This window comes from Sceloporus occidentalis, unplaced genomic scaffold (genome assembly GCF_023333645.1).
Source record: "Sceloporus occidentalis isolate IW3139 unplaced genomic scaffold, rSceOcc1.0.p SCAF_72, whole genome shotgun sequence".
NCBI classification, from domain to species: domain Eukaryota; kingdom Metazoa; phylum Chordata; class Lepidosauria; order Squamata; family Phrynosomatidae; genus Sceloporus; species Sceloporus occidentalis.
The window spans coordinates 628,591-649,982 of NW_028317052.1; the positions used below are offsets into that span (position 1 = coordinate 628,591).

The 21,392-nt window shown below is 37.9% G+C and overlaps 1 protein-coding gene across 1 annotated transcript in view; it reads left to right on the forward strand.

Moving 5' to 3' along the window:
• Positions 1 to 923: 923 nt before the first annotated feature.
• The window catches only part of LOC149286052 (gastrin-releasing peptide receptor-like), a 38,226-nt gene continuing 17,757 nt past the window's right edge, over positions 924 to 21,392 (forward strand). Inside the window, exon 1 of the mRNA XM_089494480.1 lies at positions 924 to 1,336. Within this exon, the coding sequence (XP_089350606.1) occupies positions 924 to 1,336 (413 nt within the window). The remainder of the gene's footprint in view (positions 1,337 to 21,392) is intronic.

Sequence of the window (21,392 nt, forward strand, 5' to 3'; positions counted from 1 at the left end):
CACAAATAATAAGTGGTGCAATATACATGTATTATGTAAGAACGAATTTAGCAGTCTACTAAAATAACACATATAAGCAGACCATAAAGCTGTTTAGAGCCCCATAAAGTAAGGGGGTCCCTATCAGTGGGGAAAAGGGAGAACCTTAGCATATATTTCACTTTAATGTATTTTGAAACAAAATGAGAACTGTTGAATTAATTCTGAACATGGCCATCTCTACTATGGACTGCACATGGTTGATTTTCTAATGTTAAGAAAATCAACTCCTGCAGATGTCAGTGACGTAAGAAGTTGTGATTTTCCTCCCATGACAGTTCTCTGTCTGGCTCCAAGGAACATTTCCCTGTAACAAGCAGGAAGGGAAGACATGGTTATATTGATTGAAGTCCTTGCTACCAGTGATGCTGCATTTGGCCAGCAGATGGCTTCATTTGTCATTAGAAGCCTCAGTCTTGCTGCAGTAGAGATCCAGAACACTTTCCCTGCTACTTAGCTGTGCTACAGTTGTCTTGTGCAAGAAGGTGAACAGATGACATTCCCAGGATTGTGTCTAGGAAGATCACAAGGGTTCAAAATAACTACAAATTCTTCCACTTTTAAATTCAAGCAACAACACAAGCATGGACCCAATTTAGGAGGACAGTAGTGGGGAGATACATCTCAGTGAATGCACTGGAAGTGAACATAGAACTAAACGTGGATCTGGCTGTGTAGTGCTTTTACAATAAGGAATCATTTGGGATGCGGGTAAGGAAACATCAGCTGACTAATATATGCTTTAAAAACTCAACAGCACAGAAGATCCATATAAGAAAAATAATGTGAAGATATTGAGAAGATGAAGAGCTGAAGGTCAATTGCAAGGCATATTAAGCAAAATATTTCCCGTGCATTTAAACACAAGTCAAAAGAGACAAACCATGAGTCCGGAAAACTGCTTTCTGCTTGACTTTGAATCAGATAACTTTGCTCTGGCCAGCTCCTGTATGAATCAAAGCTCTAACCATTCATCTGAAGATTGGTTTTACCCCGGAGTCACGTATGCTATAGCCCCAGTGTATGGGATCATTATCCTCATCGGGCTCATTGGGAATGTCACTCTGATTAAGATATTTTGCACTGTGAAGTCTATGAGAAATGTCCCCAATCTGTTCATCTCTAGTCTGGCTTTGGGAGATCTGCTACTCCTTGTGACTTGTGCCCCAGTGGACGCCAGCAGGTACCTGGCAGATAAATGGCTCTTTGGACGAGTGGGTTGCAAGCTTATCCCCTTCATCCAGCTCACCTCGGTGGGGGTGTCTGTCTTCACATTGACAGCCCTTTCGGCTGACAGGTATGTAAAGCGCTTTAAACCCCAAGGGAAACTGCAACAGCTGCTAAAAGTTACCTGCAAGCAGCAGTGTGCACAATGTGGCGGGGAAAGGGTTAACAGCAGTGTGCACAACACGGCAGGGAAAGGGTTAACAATCATTGCGCGCACCTTGCTGATGCTCCTTTACCTTCTACTGTCTTGGTTTGTTAAAGAGTGTTACAGAATGTTGGAAACACTTAAATACATAAATAGATTTAGCAAAGTATGGATTGGATGTTTACAAACAAGAGGTCATAATATAAAACTAGAGATTCTGGGGTGTAATAGTAAAGAAGTTTTACTTTACTGAGAATATGGTAGATAAGTGAAACAGCCTCCCAGAAGTAGTGGTAGAAGACAGAACAGGGAAGGAATTTAAACATGAATGGGGTGGGTATATGGCTCTTGAATTAAAAAAATGAGGGGCAGATTAAGGTCTAAGACTTTACATTGCCTTTCTATGTGCCTTTATCTAAATTTTGCAACAGATGTTGAAAGCAGTAACATAATTACCTAAATTTAGAACTGGTTTTCTTAAGTGGTCTCAACATCTTAGGGCTGGAAGACAGTTCCCTGTAACTATGATTCTCTACATAGTGATCACTGTCTAAACCCATTGGGGGAATATATTTTGTGTCCTGTAAAGAGTGTGTTTATAGTTTCATTGACACGTTTGAAAATATTACTGAGGATAAAGATTGCTATAGAATGCTAGTGACTTGCATGTGGCTGAAAGTTCTGTTATAATCCATAACATAGAATTCACAAAGAAATAGTGCAGAGCTGTATAGGCAGATCCTGTCTCAGACAGTCTAAAAATATAATGCTTTTTTCTATAAAATGCAAGTAAAAGCTGAAATGAAGGTATGGCATACCAACTGTCAAAAATAAGTATACAGCTCTATGGAATATGTTGGCGCAATAAATAATAATGTGTTAGAAATATTACCAGTCTTGTTTGGTGATATTTTCAAAGATCAGGGGCAAAAAAGCTTTCATTCATAAGGTTTGGCTGTATAGCCATTGCCCTGGACTCTTGTTGTACCAGTGGCTGCCAATTGTAATTTGAATTATCCATCCAATTCACATTATACAACAATAATAGTAATGGAATTTACTTCATTCATGAAAAACAAATAATCCATACACTTTACCTCTTCCTTCTAAGGTGATATTTGTATTTTCTGTTGGAACCCATAGGTAATGACACATTGCAGTCCAGTAGCAACTCTTAATGCATGATATAATGTATGTGATATATACAGACATTTACCAGCATGGTCTGCCGTAGCAAATTTATATTCCATAACGGACTGCAAGCTTGTTAACAAAGAATTAATAGGACATTTGTGTAGCGCTAGCAGGAAGCCCAGTACATGCTTGAAGGTGATGAACAATCATAACTATATATATATATATAGATAGATATATATAGATATATATAGATATAGATATATATAGATATATATAGATATATACATGCAACTTGGCAAATGTCCAATTAAGTTTGTTTTCATAAAACAAAGTACGTAATAGTACTCTGAATATATATATCTTTATTGTGTTTAGTATACCTCAAGAAAAAATCCTCCCATGAAAGTCAAAAATTAAAGGTGTGTTTCGATAATTGGCTTACAAGAGATAAAAGAGCTAGAAGCCAGAGAAGCATAAACATTATTTTATTTATCTTTATCATCTATATGCCCACTATCGATCAATGTGTATATACACACGTGTTTATATATATATATATATATATAAATATATAGATTCCAAAAATATATATATATATTTATATATACACAATGTGCATAATACACACACACACACATATATATATATATATATATATATATATATATATATAATTATGCATGTGTAAAATGCAAGTTTCTGTCCTATCAAAAGACACAATTGATATAGATGCAGCATATTTTAACTAAATGACACACACAAATGGTCCACCAGCTAACTGCGGTTGATGGATGTTAAAGTCCAGCCACATCCGGATGATACCAGTTGCCAAACTCCGTTTTAGATGGTAAATGAAGAATTTCTAAATTTCTGTATTCTAGTCTGTGACAGATGTGATTTTCTGTGATGTCACTGCAGCGGTGAGACCACTTAAATCACTTGGTTGCCAGAAATTTGCAGTAAAGGTCTTGGCACTTGATGGAATTGAATATTGTCAATATTGATATAAAGCAATTCTGGGGTCAGTTATATGTAGACTAGAAACTATGGAAACAATCTTGTTAATGACCACACTCTTTGTCTAGAACCGATCTTCATAAATACGAAACATATTTGGTAAAAAAAAAAAAACCTTCAAGAAGCCCTAAAACATTTGAGATAATATACTGGATGATTTTTTTGTTATAAAATTCAGAATTACAATGGTCAAAACAAGCAAGAAATGGATCATACTAAGCTGTATTGGGCTTATTTGGCATGCAATATCTGGATTAATAGTCAGCTCTTTATCTAGTTTTCCTTTCAGCGTTTGCATGTTTGTAACATTGAATTACATCACATGTTTTTTTAGTACCAGCAGCAGGTGATTGATCCCAAAAGCAGGTGGCTTGTGCCTCCAGTTAGTCGCTGTCAATTGCATAACCCTCAAGCATCCTTTACACTGCTGGATCTATCCCATTCATGCTGAAAGGATTAAATCAGTGTTGATTCTCGGCTTTAACATCCAATATCCTCAGCCTGTATTTCACTAGATAATGGGAATGGGAGTTGTGGTTTAAGAATTGGAGATCTATGGAATTCTACCCTTGGACTGAACGTTCATAAATGGGAGCCACACAGTGATCTGCATGCATAACGTGACTGGTGCCACTTGGCACAAAACCATTCAACAGCAGCCAAGGAATAAGGAATTATTTTGTCATGTCTTACCACGGAAGAGTTTACTCCAAGCAATGGGGCATGGTTAAGAAGTTTAATTTGTTCTGCTTTGTACATCAAGGAGAAAATTACAAACCAACATTATTACGGATGACCAACTTTGGATAATTAGTGTTTATTTTCCATAAAATTGTTCTCTGTAGGGTTATCTTAAATGCACTTAATTACATAGACCAGGTGCAACATTGCTGCTTACTTGCATATACAAAACTTAAGAAAAAAACCCCCAAAACAAACCAGAAGCATTCTTCTAAAGCTGGGGAGTATACTAAATACTATATATATACTATATAAATACTAAATATACTAAATACTGGAAAGTGAAACAAAAAAATACACTGGAACGGCAGAAAGTAGTAAAGTTATGGTAGTTGCTGCCAGGGCAACATCCTTAGCCACCTCCTAGGACTGACCTTGAGTAGGGTCTCTTATTTATGTGAAGCATAACCCACATCTCAGTGCCAAATCTTGGGTACAGGGTTGTGCTAAGGTGGATGTGAGGTGTGCACTGCACCCAGAGGCCAGAAGGGATGGTCTTAGTATTGGGCAGCCCATGCAGCCACTTTGATGCCTTAACCGGGGGGTATCTTCTTCTCGAGAAGCACGACAGGTTGGGGAGATCAGGGATTTCCCTTTTACCTGGCTTAAAATTAACATTAAAGTAATGCCTCGTGAAAGCAAGCTTGGCTTTTAAGGCGCCTTATAGTATAGTATAGTATAGTATAGTATAGACTCTTAGTAGTATCTGTGTCTGTGTCCAATGAAGTTCATCTGTACCTGTAAGTTGATGTAACTGGCTTCTGCATAACTATGTTATTTAATTAAATTACTTATTTTTAGTATGCTGATAATCTTTTAATGCATTATATGAACTAGTGATATTCTGTGATTTCCAGGTTATTCTATGGCTTCTACACTATTATTTGGATTTGCCTGCCATGTCCACTGCAATCCCACATTGATTTTATATGATTCATTTATTGTCAACTTTATTTGAACACACACACATATATATATATATATATATATATATATATATATATATATATATATATATATAAAAAAAACGATAACATATACCCGATCAGCCATAACATTATGATAACACTTATAATCTTGTTATCATGGTAACTATCAGTAGGGGGGATATATTAGGCAGCAAGTGAACGTTTTGTCCTCAAAGTTGACGTGTTAAAAGCAGGAAAAATGGGGAAGTGTAAAGCGTGACTTTGACAAGGTGTCAAATTCTGATGGCTAGATGACTGGGTCAGGGCAGCTCTTGTGTGGTGTTCCCAGTCTACAGTGGTCAGTGGTTCAAGGAAGGAAAATCAGTGAACCAGTGACCAAGTCATAGGCAGTCAAGGCTCACTGATGCACGTGGGGGGCGAAGGCTGGCCCGTGTGGTCAAATCCAACAAACGAGCTAATGTCGCTCAAATTGCTGAAAAAGTTAATGTTAGTGTAAAAAAATAGCCTTACATTTGTCTTGCTAATCCCCAACCTTAAATCCCCCTTGTGTGGAGGAGATGAGGTCCCTATAATGCAAGCTTTGCATGATAGGAGACTGGCAGTGAAATCACTGTCTACGTCCTATCATCTTATGGGGAAAGTTTAGCAAAACATTTTTGCCTACCTTTTAACTTTATATTTGGGCTTGCCCCTTTTCATGGGACTTGCTCCTTTCCACACCAAACTTTTGTCCTTTTAACTTTATATTTGGGCTTGCCCCTTTTCATGGGACTTGCCCCTTTCCACACCAAACTTTAGTCCTTTTAACTCTATTTTCGGACTTGCCCCTTTCCATGGAAGCCTGAGGGCTTCATTAGTCACCCAAAGTGTGCTTAGGCAGGACCTCATCCAACCTACCAGGGTGACTTAGAGTTGAGAGGTTACATGTTTTATTAATGTCAAATTATTTTTAGTATTGAATTTACAATGCTGCACTTAGCCCTGCCCAATCTAAAAGACAGAGCTGGATGGTTGTATTAAAAGAAAAATAGCTTTTTTACAGATTCGCTGAAAGGTCTCTACAGTATCCAGAAAATGGGATACAGACTGAAAGAATAAGGCACGGTAAATAATTGTGATCAAGGGACAAAATTCTATAAACCTTATAGTTAATGCCAATGAAAACATACAGAAACAACTAGCTCACCAAAATAAAGATTTAAAGGGCAAAGGCAAGACAAATCAGTATTGATCTGGTGTAGAGAGGTTATACTCACTCTGTGTTCTGCTAGTGACTCTATGATAATGTTGACATTTAGTGAATTGACCTGCAAGTGCACAGGGGATACCGGGATTCGAGTACGGCCCCCATGAATGCACCATAAATACAGAATATGTGCCACTGGAACATGTAATTAACATCTGTCATTCGACTTCCCCAAAAAACACTTAACTTTTCATTGGTGCTATTCTTCTGTTATGTATTTGAACGTGTTTCCAAACATTAAATGCTCTCCTTACTTTATCTACTGTTTAAACACCAACCAAAACAAATATCTCGAAAGGAATGTATAATAAGTTTAAATAACACGCGATAGGAATAAGTACAGCAAATACAAAAATGAAGCATTTAGCCTAATTGAAATTACCCTGCTTTGATGCTTATCTATTATTCAACAGGGTTAAGAGACTTCCAAACACAGAATGACTTTTTTAAATAAATTGCAATTTGTTTTATCGTATTCATTGCTTACCTCAATGCAAAACTAAACACGCCACCTTGGGAAACTGATATAAAGACTAGAACCAATAAGAGCCAGGGCTTTCACTCTTCATAACAAAAGAACCCTAAGCTGCTTTTTACAACCAAATCCAAAATCATCTGATAAGTATGTTGCATGTTAATATATGAACAGTCCGGTAAACAATTTAAAATAATAAATATATGAAACTAGGTACTAGTTCTGTTGAATGAAGATTTAAGTGGAAGATGAAACATCATAAAAAGCATAAAAATTGCTTGGGTTTTATTTTGCCACCTAGTCAAGCCCCTCCTGGACTTTCTCAGAAGAGCATAGGTACATGAATCAGTCTGTGCTAATTCCAAGGGAAACTACCAAGGAAAAAGAACCCTTAAGCTTAAAATGTGATGTGTTTTAAGCTTAACCCCATATTGAGTTGATTCTTTATGAGAATGCTAAAGTAGTCCTTTCTCCCATTGACTTTCCTATCTCAGAGTGTCCAGCTGTATGATTAAGAAAAATCCATTTACCACAGGCAGTATGATAAGGGGTCTGGGTGCTTGTCTTGTAGATTGATGTAAGATTATAGAGCAGATTAATTTAATTAGAGAAATAAAAAAATGGCACTTCCCCTTTCATAAACTGCCATTGTTCAAGAAATGGAAAAAAAAAACCAACAACCTTGCACTATTGTGATTATTTTACTGCTCTGGTTGATAACCAATGGTGTAGTCTACCAGTTGCTTGTCTTACAGTTGTTTAGTTGTGTAATTAAAACACAAAAATGGCTATTGTAATCAGGGCCTACCTAGAATATTTGGCAACCATGGCAGATCCTATTTTGGCACCCTCCATCAGCCCCTTGCTCCACCCAGTAACTCACATACACACATGCACATGCAGACACTCACTAACCCATTTACACACTAGACACAGATACTCACTAACACATACTCCCCCCCCCACACATATACACATTCACGATCACACACAGTTATACATACATTCTCACACAGCACGTATAGCTATATGTACATTACTCATGCTCACAGACAAACACTTAGAAATTAGTGTTCACTTTCCTTGGACTAAACCAAAGACCCAAATCTGAAGACTCTTTGTGAATGTTGGTCCACCGAACGGTTTTACAAATTTATCTGGGCTTGTTAATAATTCAGCATCAGGAATGCATTATACCGATCTTTAAGCAATCTTTCATAACCATATTTGTCAATCGTCATTATAATTCTATGTTGTCAACTAGTATTCCACGATATTTCCTAATGATATTGTACTTCATTTTTCCAAGTTAATATTTTAAAAATATTCTGGGGGATAAAGGTGGAGACATAGGCAGTTAATGTTAGGTTAAGGCAGACAGGACATAGTGTATAAAGCCTTACAAATGCTACTTGGTTAAGTTATTAAGTATGAATTTAAAGATAACCTTTTTTTTTCACTTTGGCTGAAGAACAGAGTCATGACATCACCCACTCACACGTCTCCTCCCTTCACAAACAGTGCTGTAGGTGTGTTATCAATTTATAATGCCAAATAAATACCATAAATTGAATGTATTTGATTCTTCCAGTGCTGGAGTAACAGATTAGGATATATATATAGTTACAGGTATTTTTTTTTCATTTCTATGATTCATAGTGTGCCAAATAGCTGGGAATATGCATTATTTTTATTTGTATTTTGAAACATAGTATCGTTGGAATTCAGTGGATACTACCAAGTTAATAACCTATGCGAGTAATCTATGTAATTTTGGATGCCCAGTGTTAATTGATGAATTGTAGAACTTTACCTTCTAAAGCTTTTTATTTTTCTGCCATTATAAAAGGATGTTAATGCCCACACTGCTTCTAGATAGCCTACTAATTCATCACAAAGTGGATGTGTAATTGACTGAGAGTAAACGTATTATTATCTTTGTTAATTGGCTTGGAAGGCAAAATTCCTTGTGCTCCTTAATTAATAAAAAATGAATCTCTCCTGATGTGTTGGAATTATCACATACACTGGATTTTTTATATTTACAGAACGCAGCATTAGGATAAGGGCATTTGTCTGCATTTACTACTATATTTTTTATATTTAGCTATGATGTATCATCTTGCCATTAAACAGTCTAATTCTCTTTACAGTTTCACAGTTTCAATACTCTTTCTAATCCCATGTGATAGTAGTTACAATAAACAATATGCACTAATTAGACATCCATATTGCATGTACACCAGCAGGAGATATAACCTACTGTTCTCTTCCATATTTTCTCTTCTCATTGAGTTACTCTTCCCATTTTTTGATTATGAGTGTTGGCAGCCCTTGAAGGAAGATAAGAGAAGGAAGGTGGTTGCACAGCAGCGCTTGGTTATACAGGTATTTTGCAGCAAATGCTTTTGTGTCTAATGTTGCCAATTTTTTAAATCCTCTCTATTACCTACACCTTCTTCTCAAGCCACCATGAGTGCAAAAGTAGACTTAAACCGTCAGTTTCTGACTACTAATTTTATTCTGTACTCAATGTGTATATCACGAGAGGTCACATCACATCATAAAAATAAATCACAATATTCGTGATGTGAAAGTTGGCAGCATCTTAGGGGCAGGGAGAAGGTAGATATTTTCGTCCAGCTTGTAATTACTACAACATAGTAACATAGTAACATAGTAACATAGTTCATAAGGTTGAAAAAAGACCAAAGTCCATCAAGTTCAACCTATATACATATTGTGTCCCTACTGTGTTGATCCAGAGGAAGGCAAAAAAACCCTTATGAAGCAGATGCCAATTGCCCCATACCAGGGGGAAAATTCCTTTCCGACTCCAAATATGGCAATCAGAATAAATCCCTGGATCAACGTTCTGTCCCTATTAATCTAATATCCATAACTTGTAATATTATTGCTTTCAAGAAACACGTCCAGGCTCCTTTTGAACTCTTTTATTGAGTTTACCATAACCACTTCCTCTGGCAGAGAGTTCCATAATCTCACCGCTCTTACTGTAAAGAACCCCCGTCTGTGCTGGTGTAGAAACCTTCTTTCCTCCAACCGTAGAGGATGTCCCCTTGTTATAGATACAGTCCTGGGTATAAATAGGTCCTGGGAGTGATCTCTATACTGTCCCCTTATATATTTATACATAGTTATTAAATCCCCCCTAAGCCGTCTTTTTTCCAAACTAAATAACCCTAATTCTGATAATCTTTCTGGGTACTGTAGTCCTCCCATTCCCCTTATTACTCTGGTTGCCCGTCTTTGAACCCTCTCCAGCTCCACTATATCTTTCTTGTACACTGGTGCCCAGTACTGTACACAGTATTCCATGTGTGGTCTGACTAGTGACTTGTACAGTGGTAGAATTATTTCCTTGTCGTGGGCATCTATGCCCCTTTTGATGCACCCCATGATTTTATTTGCCTTAGCAGCAGCGGCCTGACACTGGTCGCTACAGGTAAATTTACTGTTAACTAAAACTCCTAAGTCCTTTTCCATGTCAGTCGTCCCCAGTGTTTTCCCATTTAATACATATTCCCAGCCTGGATTTTTCTTCCCCATGTGCATAACCTTACATTTATCTGTGTTGAACCTCATCTGCCACATCCCAGCCCAAGCCTCCAACCTATGCAGATCCATTTGTAATCGTGCACTGTCCTCTATTGTGTTAACCACGTTACAGAGCTTAGTATCGTCTGCAAAGATTGATACTTTACTATACAATCCCTCTACAAGGTCATTAATAAATATATTAAAAAGAATAGGACCCAAAACTGACCCCTGTGGTACCCCACTAGCAACAGTAACCCACTCAGAGTATGTACCATTAATAACCACCCTCTGTTTCCTATCACTGAGCCAGTTACTTACCCACATACACACATTCTCCCCCAGCCCAAGCATTCTCATTTTATGTACCAGCCTTTTATGTGGCACCGTATCAAATGCTTTGGAAAAATCAAGATATACGACGCGATTCACCCCGATCCAGTCTTGAGCTCACCTCTTCATAAAAGCTGATCAGGTTAGTTTGATAGGACCGATCCCTTGTAAACCCATGCTGATATGGAGTCATACACTTATTTTCATTGAGATACTCCAAAATAGCATCTCTTAGGAAACCCTCAAACAGTTTACACACAACAGAAGTTAAACTAACAGGCCTATAATTCCCCGGGGCACTTTTTGTCCCCTTTTTGAATATTGGCACAACATTTGCTATGCGCCAGTCCTGGGGAACAGACCCTGTCACTATAGAGTCCTTGAATATTAGAAATAGGGGTCTGTCTATTACATTACTTAACTCCCTTAGAACGTGGGGGTGAATGCCATCTGGACCTGGTGATTTGTCTATTTAGATTTTTTTTAGGCGGCACTGCACTTCTTCCTGGGTTAGACAGGCGACATGTACTGGGGCAGTTATCTCATCCTGCTGTATATTACCTGGCATTTCATTTTCCTCTGTGAATACAGCAGAGAAGAATATATTTAATAGATTAGCTTTTTCCTGATCCACGTCTGTAACTTCTCCCTCATTACTTTTTAAGGGCCCAACGCTTTCATTTTTAACCTTTTTACTATTTATATAGTTAAAGAACATTTTGGGGTTTGTCTTACTCTCTTTGGCAATGAGTCTTTCTGTCTCCACTTTTGCTGCTTTTATCTGATTTTTACATATTTTATTTTTTTCCCGATAGCTTTTTAGTGCTTCCTCACTGCCTTCCTGTTTTAGTAGCTTAAATGCCTTTTTTTTGCCATTTATTACCCCCTTTACATTTTTATTTATCCACATTGGTTTTCTCTTGTTCCTGACTCTTTTATTCCCATACGGTATGTACCTTTCACAGTGAGAATTTAAGATATCCTTAAAAATCTCCCATTGAGTGTCTGTACTCTTGTTTTTGAGGACATTTTCCCAAATTACAGTGTTAAGGGCTTCTCTTAGTTGATCAAACTTTGCCTTCCTAAAGTTCATGGTTCTTGTGGCTCCTCTAAGAGTTCCCTTATTGAAGGACAAGTTATAATGTATCATATTGTGATCACTATTTCCTAGATGCCCCCTGACCTGCACATTAGTTACTCTGTCAGGTCTGTTGGTTAATATTAAGTCCAGTAGGGCGCCCCCTCTGGTCGGGTCCTGTACCATTTGGGACAGATAATTATCCTTACTTATAGTCAGAAACCGGTTTCCTTTATGAGATTCACAGGTCTCTGTTTCCCAGTTTATGTCGGGATAGTTAAAGTCCCCCATAATAACCACCTCATTGTGATTTGCTGCCTTGTTTATTTGCTTTAATAATTGATCTTCTGCTGCTTCCATTATATTTGGTGGCTTATAGCAAACCCCGATCAGTATTTTATTATTTTTCTTTCCATATATTTCTACCCATAATGACTCCACATTATCATTTCCCTCACATATATTCTCCCGCAGTGTGGCCTTTAGGCTGGACTTTACATAAAGGCAAACTCCTCCCCCTTTTCGTTTTTTTCGATCCTTCCTGAATAGACTATAACCCTGTATGTTAACCGCCCAGTCATAGCTATCATCCAACCATGTCTCTGTTATACCCACTATGTCATAGTTTTCTTCAGACATTATTAACTCCAGTTCGTCAGTTTTATTGGTCAGACTTCTGGCATTAGTAAGCATACAATTTAGAGTTGTATGGTTTTTTTCCCTATGAAGCCTATCCCTATTGACTATTCTAACCCCTCCCTCCGCTCCACCCCCAGGTACATTTATAAGCCCCAGCTTTCTATCTACACTATCTTCCCCTTCTATATTGTAGTTTCCCTCCCCCCCTTTACCTAGTTTAAACACTCCTCCACCCTTCTGGCCATCTTCTCCCCGAGCACAGCTGCACCCTCCCCATTGAGGTGCAGCCCGTCCCTACCGTAGAGCCTGTATCCGACAGAGAAGTCGGCCCAGTTCTCCATGAACCCAAACCCCTCCTTCCTACACCAGCTTCTGAGCCACTTGTTTAGCTCCCTAATCTCCCGCTGCCTCTCTGGTGTGGCACGTGGTACAGGTAATATTTCAGAAAATACTACCTTGGAGGTCCTTGCCTTAAGCTTGCTACCTAAGTCCCTGAAATCATTTTTAAGGACACTCCGCCTACCTCTCACTTTGTCATTGGTGCCAATGTGCACCATGACTGCTGGGTCTTCTCCAGCCCCCCCAGTAATCTGTCAACCCGATCCGCGATGTGCCGAACGCGAGCGCCAGGCAGACAACACACTGTTCGGCGATCCCGGTCTTTGTGACAGATCGCCCTGTCTGTCCCCCTAATAATTGAGTCCCCCACTACCAGCACCTGTCTGGCCTGCCATGCGCTCCTCCTTCCCTCCTTACTGGAGCAGACACCCCTCTGGTGGTCAGAGGCAGTGACTTGCTGCAGTACTGCTAACTCTGAACTAACATCCCCCTCATCTGCCAACCGGGCAAACTTGTTGGGGTGTGCTAGATCAGGACTAGCCTCCCTGGCGCTTTTCCCCCTACCCCGCCTTCTAACTGTAACCCAGCTAGCTGCCCGACTGCCAGTTGCTCCTCTAGACTCAGGATTTGTGCTTCCAAATGAGCAACCCGCACACATCTCGCACAGCAATATGCACCCTCGAAGCGCTGATCAAGGATTGCATACATTGAGCAAGATGTACACCTGACCGCATTGTCAAACATGGAGGACATCTTGGCAATGGGGATAGCTCAAATAACATCTTTGAGATGTCTTTAATAAATGCAGATACAGACACAGCTGTCAGATACAGTGTAAAACCTAACCATACATTCTCCAATAATGTAGAAAATGCATTCATCATGTAGGGAAATCTGAGTATAAAATATTTCTCTAAATGGAAACAACTTTAATAAAATTTCCAGCAGAGTTTTTCAGACCGCTTAATTCTTATACTCTGTATTCTTTACACATTGTCAGTATCTATGTGAACAGTAAATCTGGAAGACAGTTCTAGTTGAAGCAGGATTAGGAATCATAATTTATAGTTTAAATGGCATTTAGGTCTACTGTCACAATTTTTCTCATACTCTGACAAATTCAAAATATAGCTTAAATATATAATAATATAATATAGCATATCAACATCCTAAAAAGTTAGTTCTCGAGTAATTGAACTACAGTTTGAAAAGATATGTTTTAAATTCAGGATTCAGATTTGCTGTACGGTTCTAGTTAGTAGTATTACAGAATCTTACATAGAAACACAGAATTTGATAGCAAGTAAGAAGGTTTTGGACCGTGTCGTCAAAATCTCAGACCTTATGTGGTCCTTTGTTTTGTCTTAGATTTGGTATCACCTTATGCCTTTCCCATGTATGTTCCATCACTGGCTTGTGTGTATTCAAACAGAGATACTTCCGTAAATTGTTTTGGCAATTAAGCTGATTTTGAATTTATTAATGCAAAATATTAAACAAATCCTATTCTACTCTTGTGAATGTCATGGTGTTACGCCAGTCTGTTTTTTTAAACAAATAAATAAAAGCAATATAAAAAATAAGAATTGCACATATAGACTAAGTTTATATGCTATGTATATGTATATAATTTTTGGAATCTATATATATATATATATATATATATATATATATATATATATATATATATATATATACACACACACACACACACATGTATATTTAGATGATATTTGTATTATGATATCTGCTTTACTGAATGTTTTGAGCTAATTCACGGCTTAATCACGGGTTATTATCTACAAAAAACGATCTAATAACTGAATCTATTCTGTGACAGTGTCTGTAGAGCTTACTGCTGTCTTATGTATTGTGCCTCCCAAAATTCTAGGGTATTCTCTGCCTAGGTTAACAAAAATAACAACATTCACTTTTGTACATCAGTATTCCAGTTGTGATTAACCATTATCTCCCAGTAGCAAGACTGGTATTTGCAAAGCTGTAAAATTAATTTGGCTGGGCAGTAACCTAAATTATAAAGCAACTACAGCCAACAGATAGCAACCCAGCTGCTCTGCAATGTTACTCCCATGAGGACCAGCCAACCACATAACCAAATACCATGGGGGTTGCTGTTCCACAACAATGGCACCTGCCTGCGTTCTACACAGCTTGTATAGGGAAATCAAAATGCTAATAATTCCCTTTCAAGAACGTATGTTTAGGTTAACAGACAATGTTAACCCCAGCAGTTTTTTTTCGCTTTTTTTTATAGAAATCAATCCATAGGCTCAAGCACTGCTACGTTTGGTGTATAAGAGTCTAGTAATTTTCCAACATAGAGCAAGCAGCTCTATAGCTGTTCACTTCTCATGACATAAGAGACAATTTGTACATCCTTTATCTGTTGCAAATCATACTGTATATATTTATATCTGATTCCATCAATTTACTAAATATTATTTCGTAGAACACATGCATATTTTCACATTCCTTCCGTCAAAAACTAAATAGCAGGGCTGATCCTGTTGGTAGCTTGTGATGTATTTAGCTTTACCAGTTTCCTCCACCTCAATGATCGGTGTTTCTAGGATAATGAAAGGCTTTGGGCACCATTAAGAAAAAGGGCCTCGGGATGAATTCTATGGAGACTGTGCTGAGCCAGCAGATCTCCCTTGTAATCGGCTCACTGTGCATCAGGACACGAAGAGGACGATCGGCCCCCAGTTTTGTATCAGGGTCACTGCAGCCCTGGGCCTAGTAGACCGAGGCCGGGATATGTCATTGTTTGTAGCTCTTTAGGTTAACTATATCTCCAATTCACTCATCTTCATTCTCTTGGACAGAACCACACGATGGTGCCCCTTAGTAGCTCAGTACCTTAAGCAACGTCTCAGTTTATTTGTGTGGTAGGGCTGTTGCCATAATTTGTCAGTTGTCATATTAACAATATTTGTGGTAGAGGTAAAACATGAGCGAACATTCATTGGTCTGAAATGTGCCTGAACCCCCCCCCCATTATAGGTAGTATAGGGCCTACATCTCGTAAAGGAGAAGAAAGAAGTATAGGAAAGAGAGAATTTAGAGAGTAGCATCTGTGGGGAGCAGAAAGAGTGAACTTAGGGTGGGGCGGGCGGTCGGGCTAAGCGCTAACGAAATGTCGTAAAGGAGGGGGTCCTGTAGGAGGCATAAATATTCCCTGGGCTTTGGAAGAAACAAAGCAATTACTTTTTTAAGTTATCACCCAGAATAATGAAATGATTACTTAAAAATCTAAGCGCAAACAGGTATCTAAATGATAATGGCTTCCATCTTGTACACTGTTTGTTAGAAGTGTTATCACAAAAGTTGATTTTTACAACAAACTAATAAATGTTAACATCACCTGCATACAGAAGGAAGGCAGAGAAAAGGACACTTTTGAAAGCAGTTATCCCTCACATATATTTGGTTATGTTGTAATTAAAACATAAAGTACTACTTTTCAATAATTCAGGGGCCCCATAAGTGATACAGCTTCCGAGTTTAGAGCCTGCAGATGGAAACAAATTTATCATACTAACTTGTAAAAAAAAAAAAAAGAACTTTATAATTTAGCAAATGGTCCACATTTCATAGGCAATTTTTTTTATCATGTACTTTTGGCAAAATTCTGTCGAAAATAACAGCCAGTAAAATATTTATCATTTGTTCAATAAATCATGCCTCAAGCACAGAACACCTCAATTGATGGATTTACAAATCAATGAAAAAAGGTTAAAAGTTAAAATACAGAAATTACTAATGAATTGCCTCAATTGCTAGTCTGTTATGGATGCACTAGCCATCATATGGTAAGATTTGTGCTAGATGAGGGTATCCATTATAGGGCATGTCTTTCATTTATTTAAATCAGGGTAAAGAGGCTATTGAAGTTTAAATGGAGATTATACCATATGAAAAGATTAGAATCTTGACTATCTTTTGCATGTATTGTAAGATTAAGGTAAGATTAATACTGTACATATATACAGCCCATATTCTTTAGTATTTGACATGCCAAATGAGTTAAGAGCATCCATGCATCTTGTAATGAGATAGAAATTTCATACAAAGCCCTTTACTTAATAATTATGGTGGCGGATGGTTGCGTGATGGCAGAAACTCACAAGGAGCATATGCATAAATCCCAAAAATTAAAATGCCTGAGACAGCCTTTATTTTGCAGGAGTGTGGTAAGGCCATGGGTGAGTGTTTATAGGAACTGACCACCACAGACATATTTATTTTATTTACACAATTTAATTTGTAAGTGAATTTTAGATAGAAGTTATCGTGTGTTTCAGAGATGTGGACTACTGTGATTCATTAATACCCTGCAAATATTCTGAGCTTCGAGACAAAGAGTGACCCAGGGAATTAGTCCTACAGGCACTGAAGATGTACACTGAAAAAATGTAACCCTCACTAGAACATTACAGACAGAAACTAATGGCCAGATGCATTGCTGGGTTCCATAAAGATCTACAGAGAGAGGAACCACAAGCACAGAGAAGGCCGGTGCTTGAGTCCAATGAACCCTAAATCGAAAGACAACTGAGAAGAATGTTAACCGGTCTTTCATTCAGCTGAAGAAAAGAACTGTCCCCATTCAAGGCTGCCAAACAAAATGCTTGGGACTTTAGCCTCATAAGCACTCTATTAGCGGCACCCATATTAATGGTAGTTCTAATTACATATCACAAATGCTTTTTTTTAATTCAGTTGACCCATCTGGTAGAGAGTGCAAACTGCTTTGTGCCAATTTACCAAACACTGACTTTAAAACTAAGAGGATTTGCTACATTTTGTTACCTTTCAATAATCCTTAAGAGAACAGAGTTAAATCCAAATTAATCTAAAATAACTCTACTGCTCACCCAGATCCCTTTATTCTCCATTTCCAAACTCTCAAAACTTTCTCCATTTTAGTTTATGCCGTTGTCTCAGACACATCTACCTCTGCACTCTTTGCAAATCAATTTGCTAAAATTCTTTGATTTTTCAACCTGTTGTAACTAATTGATTAGTCAACCAAATTATGAGTTATCAGACAGGGTTTTGTAGTAACAATGGCCCTAGAGGTTTTGTTCACACAGGGCCCACTAGGACATCCGACTACTCACATTGTCACGGCAATGCAGGATATGCAATTTTACCTGTCCCCGATGGGCTTCCACTGCATTAGATGAGATGTAATTATCTTGATGTTTCCCACATGTTTACTGGAAAGAATTGGGTAGTTCAGCACATTTTTCCCATCCTATTTATTTCCAGTTAAACCCCTGGTGCCATCAGTAATGATAGAGAATCCCGCTCCCCTGCTGTTCTCATTATGCAATATAGAGGAGTCACATTTCATCCTAAAAACACTGCACAGAAACCATATTACTTGAGCTACAGATCCTTCAACAATTGAATTTAATTTGAAGCAATATGTCACCTACCACATTCCTGATATCCTGTCAACCTCCTTAAATTAAATTTAACATACTGTATACATACTACATGTTTATAACATTGCTGCATTCTGACAATGCATTAAATCTTTTTAGGTAAAAAATTGCCAAAACCCATATAATTTCCATCAATTGTGTGTGTGTGTGTGTGTTCTGGAATGTAGCCATGTAGAAATTAAAGCATCTAATCCATATAGATGACAGATGAAAATGTATGGGGTTTTTTTTCTTGCATTACAACGTTTAAGAAAGGTTGTGGAGTTGACTTTAACTCATTAAGTTCATAAGCGGTAAACAATAAACTACAGAATAACCTCCTATTAGATTGTAAATTCCAGTTAACAGATTCTAGTAGTTTGCTCAACACTTTCACATTGATTATGACCTTTCCATGCATGATTTGTCAATCATAGCTTTTATTCTCTTTAAAAGAAATCTGTAATAAAAACCTCTTACCTCCCTTTCTTGCTGTGTGAGAGTCTTTACAGTGTTTTTGTTATTATTATTGGTAATTAGAAATAAGATATATTAAAAATGACAAAACAACCCATAAATAATTTTATCAAGTGAAATAATCTGATCTGTTCTGATCGCAGTATATCCCTGTGGCCAGTAGACCTGTGCACAAGGCCCAGAATCATTTCAAACAACTTTTTTGCTTTGTATTTGGTTCATTTGTTTCCTGCCCTTTCTGTCCAGGTGAAATTCTGGGGATCTTTTTTTTTACCCAGAAAATCTCTTTTTCTGTTTCCTGTACCCTCCCTTGTATCTGCTCCCTGTTTAATTAACGGGTGCGTGGATATGTGGATTTTCACCTTTTTAAGGAAAAAAAGTCTTACAGAACCCCTGAGATTTGTACTTTTATTTAGTGTAATAAAAGCTCACTTAATGTATGCAAGATTTACTTTACTGGAGAAGTGGATATGTGGAACAGCCGCCCAGCAGAAGAAGCCTTAGGTCTTCTAAACCAATTAGATCTTTGCACCTCTATTATAAGAGTTTTTAATATATTATTAATATGTTTAGTTTTCTGAGTAATCTGAGATCCATTTTTGTCAGTATAGATATGTCTGGCATTGCAATGGTTAACCATAGCCTTTTTTGGCTGTATGTAACCTTTTGCACCCTGTCCTTGCTCTTTTCCTGGGCGCTTGCATTTGCTAATACTTAATAAGCAACACCTATGAGATTTATTGGACTCTGAATGCTACCCTCTTTTAACCTTGACTGCATTTTCTGTTTAAGCTTGTCTGGCTCCAGGAAAAAGTAACTTTTTGTAATTTGTCAACTCCCAGAAAACCTGTAAGAGGAAGAGATGAGTGGTTCTATAGCAGGCAAACAAATTAGCAAAACGTACAAAAATGATGGTTTTATTTAGGGTTTAGGGTTTGTTTTCATTTGTTCCGTTGGTCCCTCCTTCTGCCGACCACTTTTGCTTCCACTTCTTCTTCATCTTCTATCTTTTTTTCCTTCTACCTTCTCTCTTCTACTGTCAATCTGCTATTTTCAATCTTATTTCTTTGTCCGTATCTCCCTGTACATAACCCGGCTGTAACTTGTGCCAAAATGATGGTGCTGCCAGTGACGTCTTTTCCCTGGATTGGAGGATCTGGAAGATGATGTCACCAGAAGCGCCACCATTTTACCAGAAGTTCCCACTGGGTTATGTTCACGGAGATGAGGTCATTAAATATAGCAGATTGAATATAGAGGAGAGAAGAGAAAAAATAGAAGATGACGAAAACGCGGAAGAGGTAGGCAGAAGCGGTAATAAATGTCTGATAAGGTAGGGAAACATTTAGAGAGGTTGAGAGAGTGAACGAGAATGAGACTGAGTGAGGGTGTGTGAGTGAATGTGAGTGAATTCTTTTTGATTTGTGGGGTGTCTGGCCTCATTTCTGAATGCACAAGTCTTAACAAAAACTGCACTGAAATCATTGATACAAGTTGCTTTGTATTCATACACAGGAGAAAACTCAAACAAAGACATCATAGTCAAGACAACATTATAGTTGTAAAAATGAAATATATAGCAAGGAAACCGCACAGTAAAATAATTCTTCACATATAAATTTTGTGATTATGAACAGTTACTGCACAACTGAAGTGATCTTTTGATTATTTTAAAAGAAAAATGCAAAGCGTTATATGACACTGAAGGGGAACGGTCACTGCCATAGCTGTTGGCTGTCCTTACGAATGCTACCCAAACCAATCAACAAAAATCAGCAACTGAACAATAGGAATTATCATTCATATCCTGAGAATGGTAATACATTCTACTGTAATAGTATAAAGCAGGTGTTTTTTTTTGTTTTTTTTTTAAATAAGTTAAATAAGTTTGGCACCCAGGGCAGATCCTATATTCGGCATCTCCTCCATCAGCCCTTTGTGTCCCCAATCTCCAGTAACTCAGATATGCACTGGCACACGTTTGTAGACAGGCTCTCACATTTGCACAGACTTACACACTCATGTCAACACACCTGCACACACCTCCCCCGGGTTAGCCCCCCCATATTAAATTTTTTTACAAAAGATCATGGCATTTGTTAGATCATTGTTAGATCAGGTTTGATCAACTGTTTTTTTCGTTAGATCTACTCTAAAATAGGCAATATTAACAATCTTTTTCAGGGGGGGCTAACCCGTAGCCAGCCCCCCCTCAACAAAAATTTCAACAAAATGTTACTGATTATGATAGCTCTACGTTAGATCAGGTTTGATCAGACAACATTTTTGTTAGATCTAGTCTAATTACTGAGATATTGCATATTTAATGAGGGGGGGCTGGCCCCCCCTCAACTGAAATTTGGATTTTTTTTAATGGATCTTGGTAGATATTCGTTAGATCAGGTTAGATCAACTGTTTTTTTCGTTAGATCTACCACGCAGGAGGCGGTATTCACAATCCTATTTTGTGTGCGGGGGATGGGTACACATACGGTCTGGCCCCCCCTCAACTGAAATTTTGATTTTTTTTTAATGGATCTTGGTAGATATTCGTTAGAT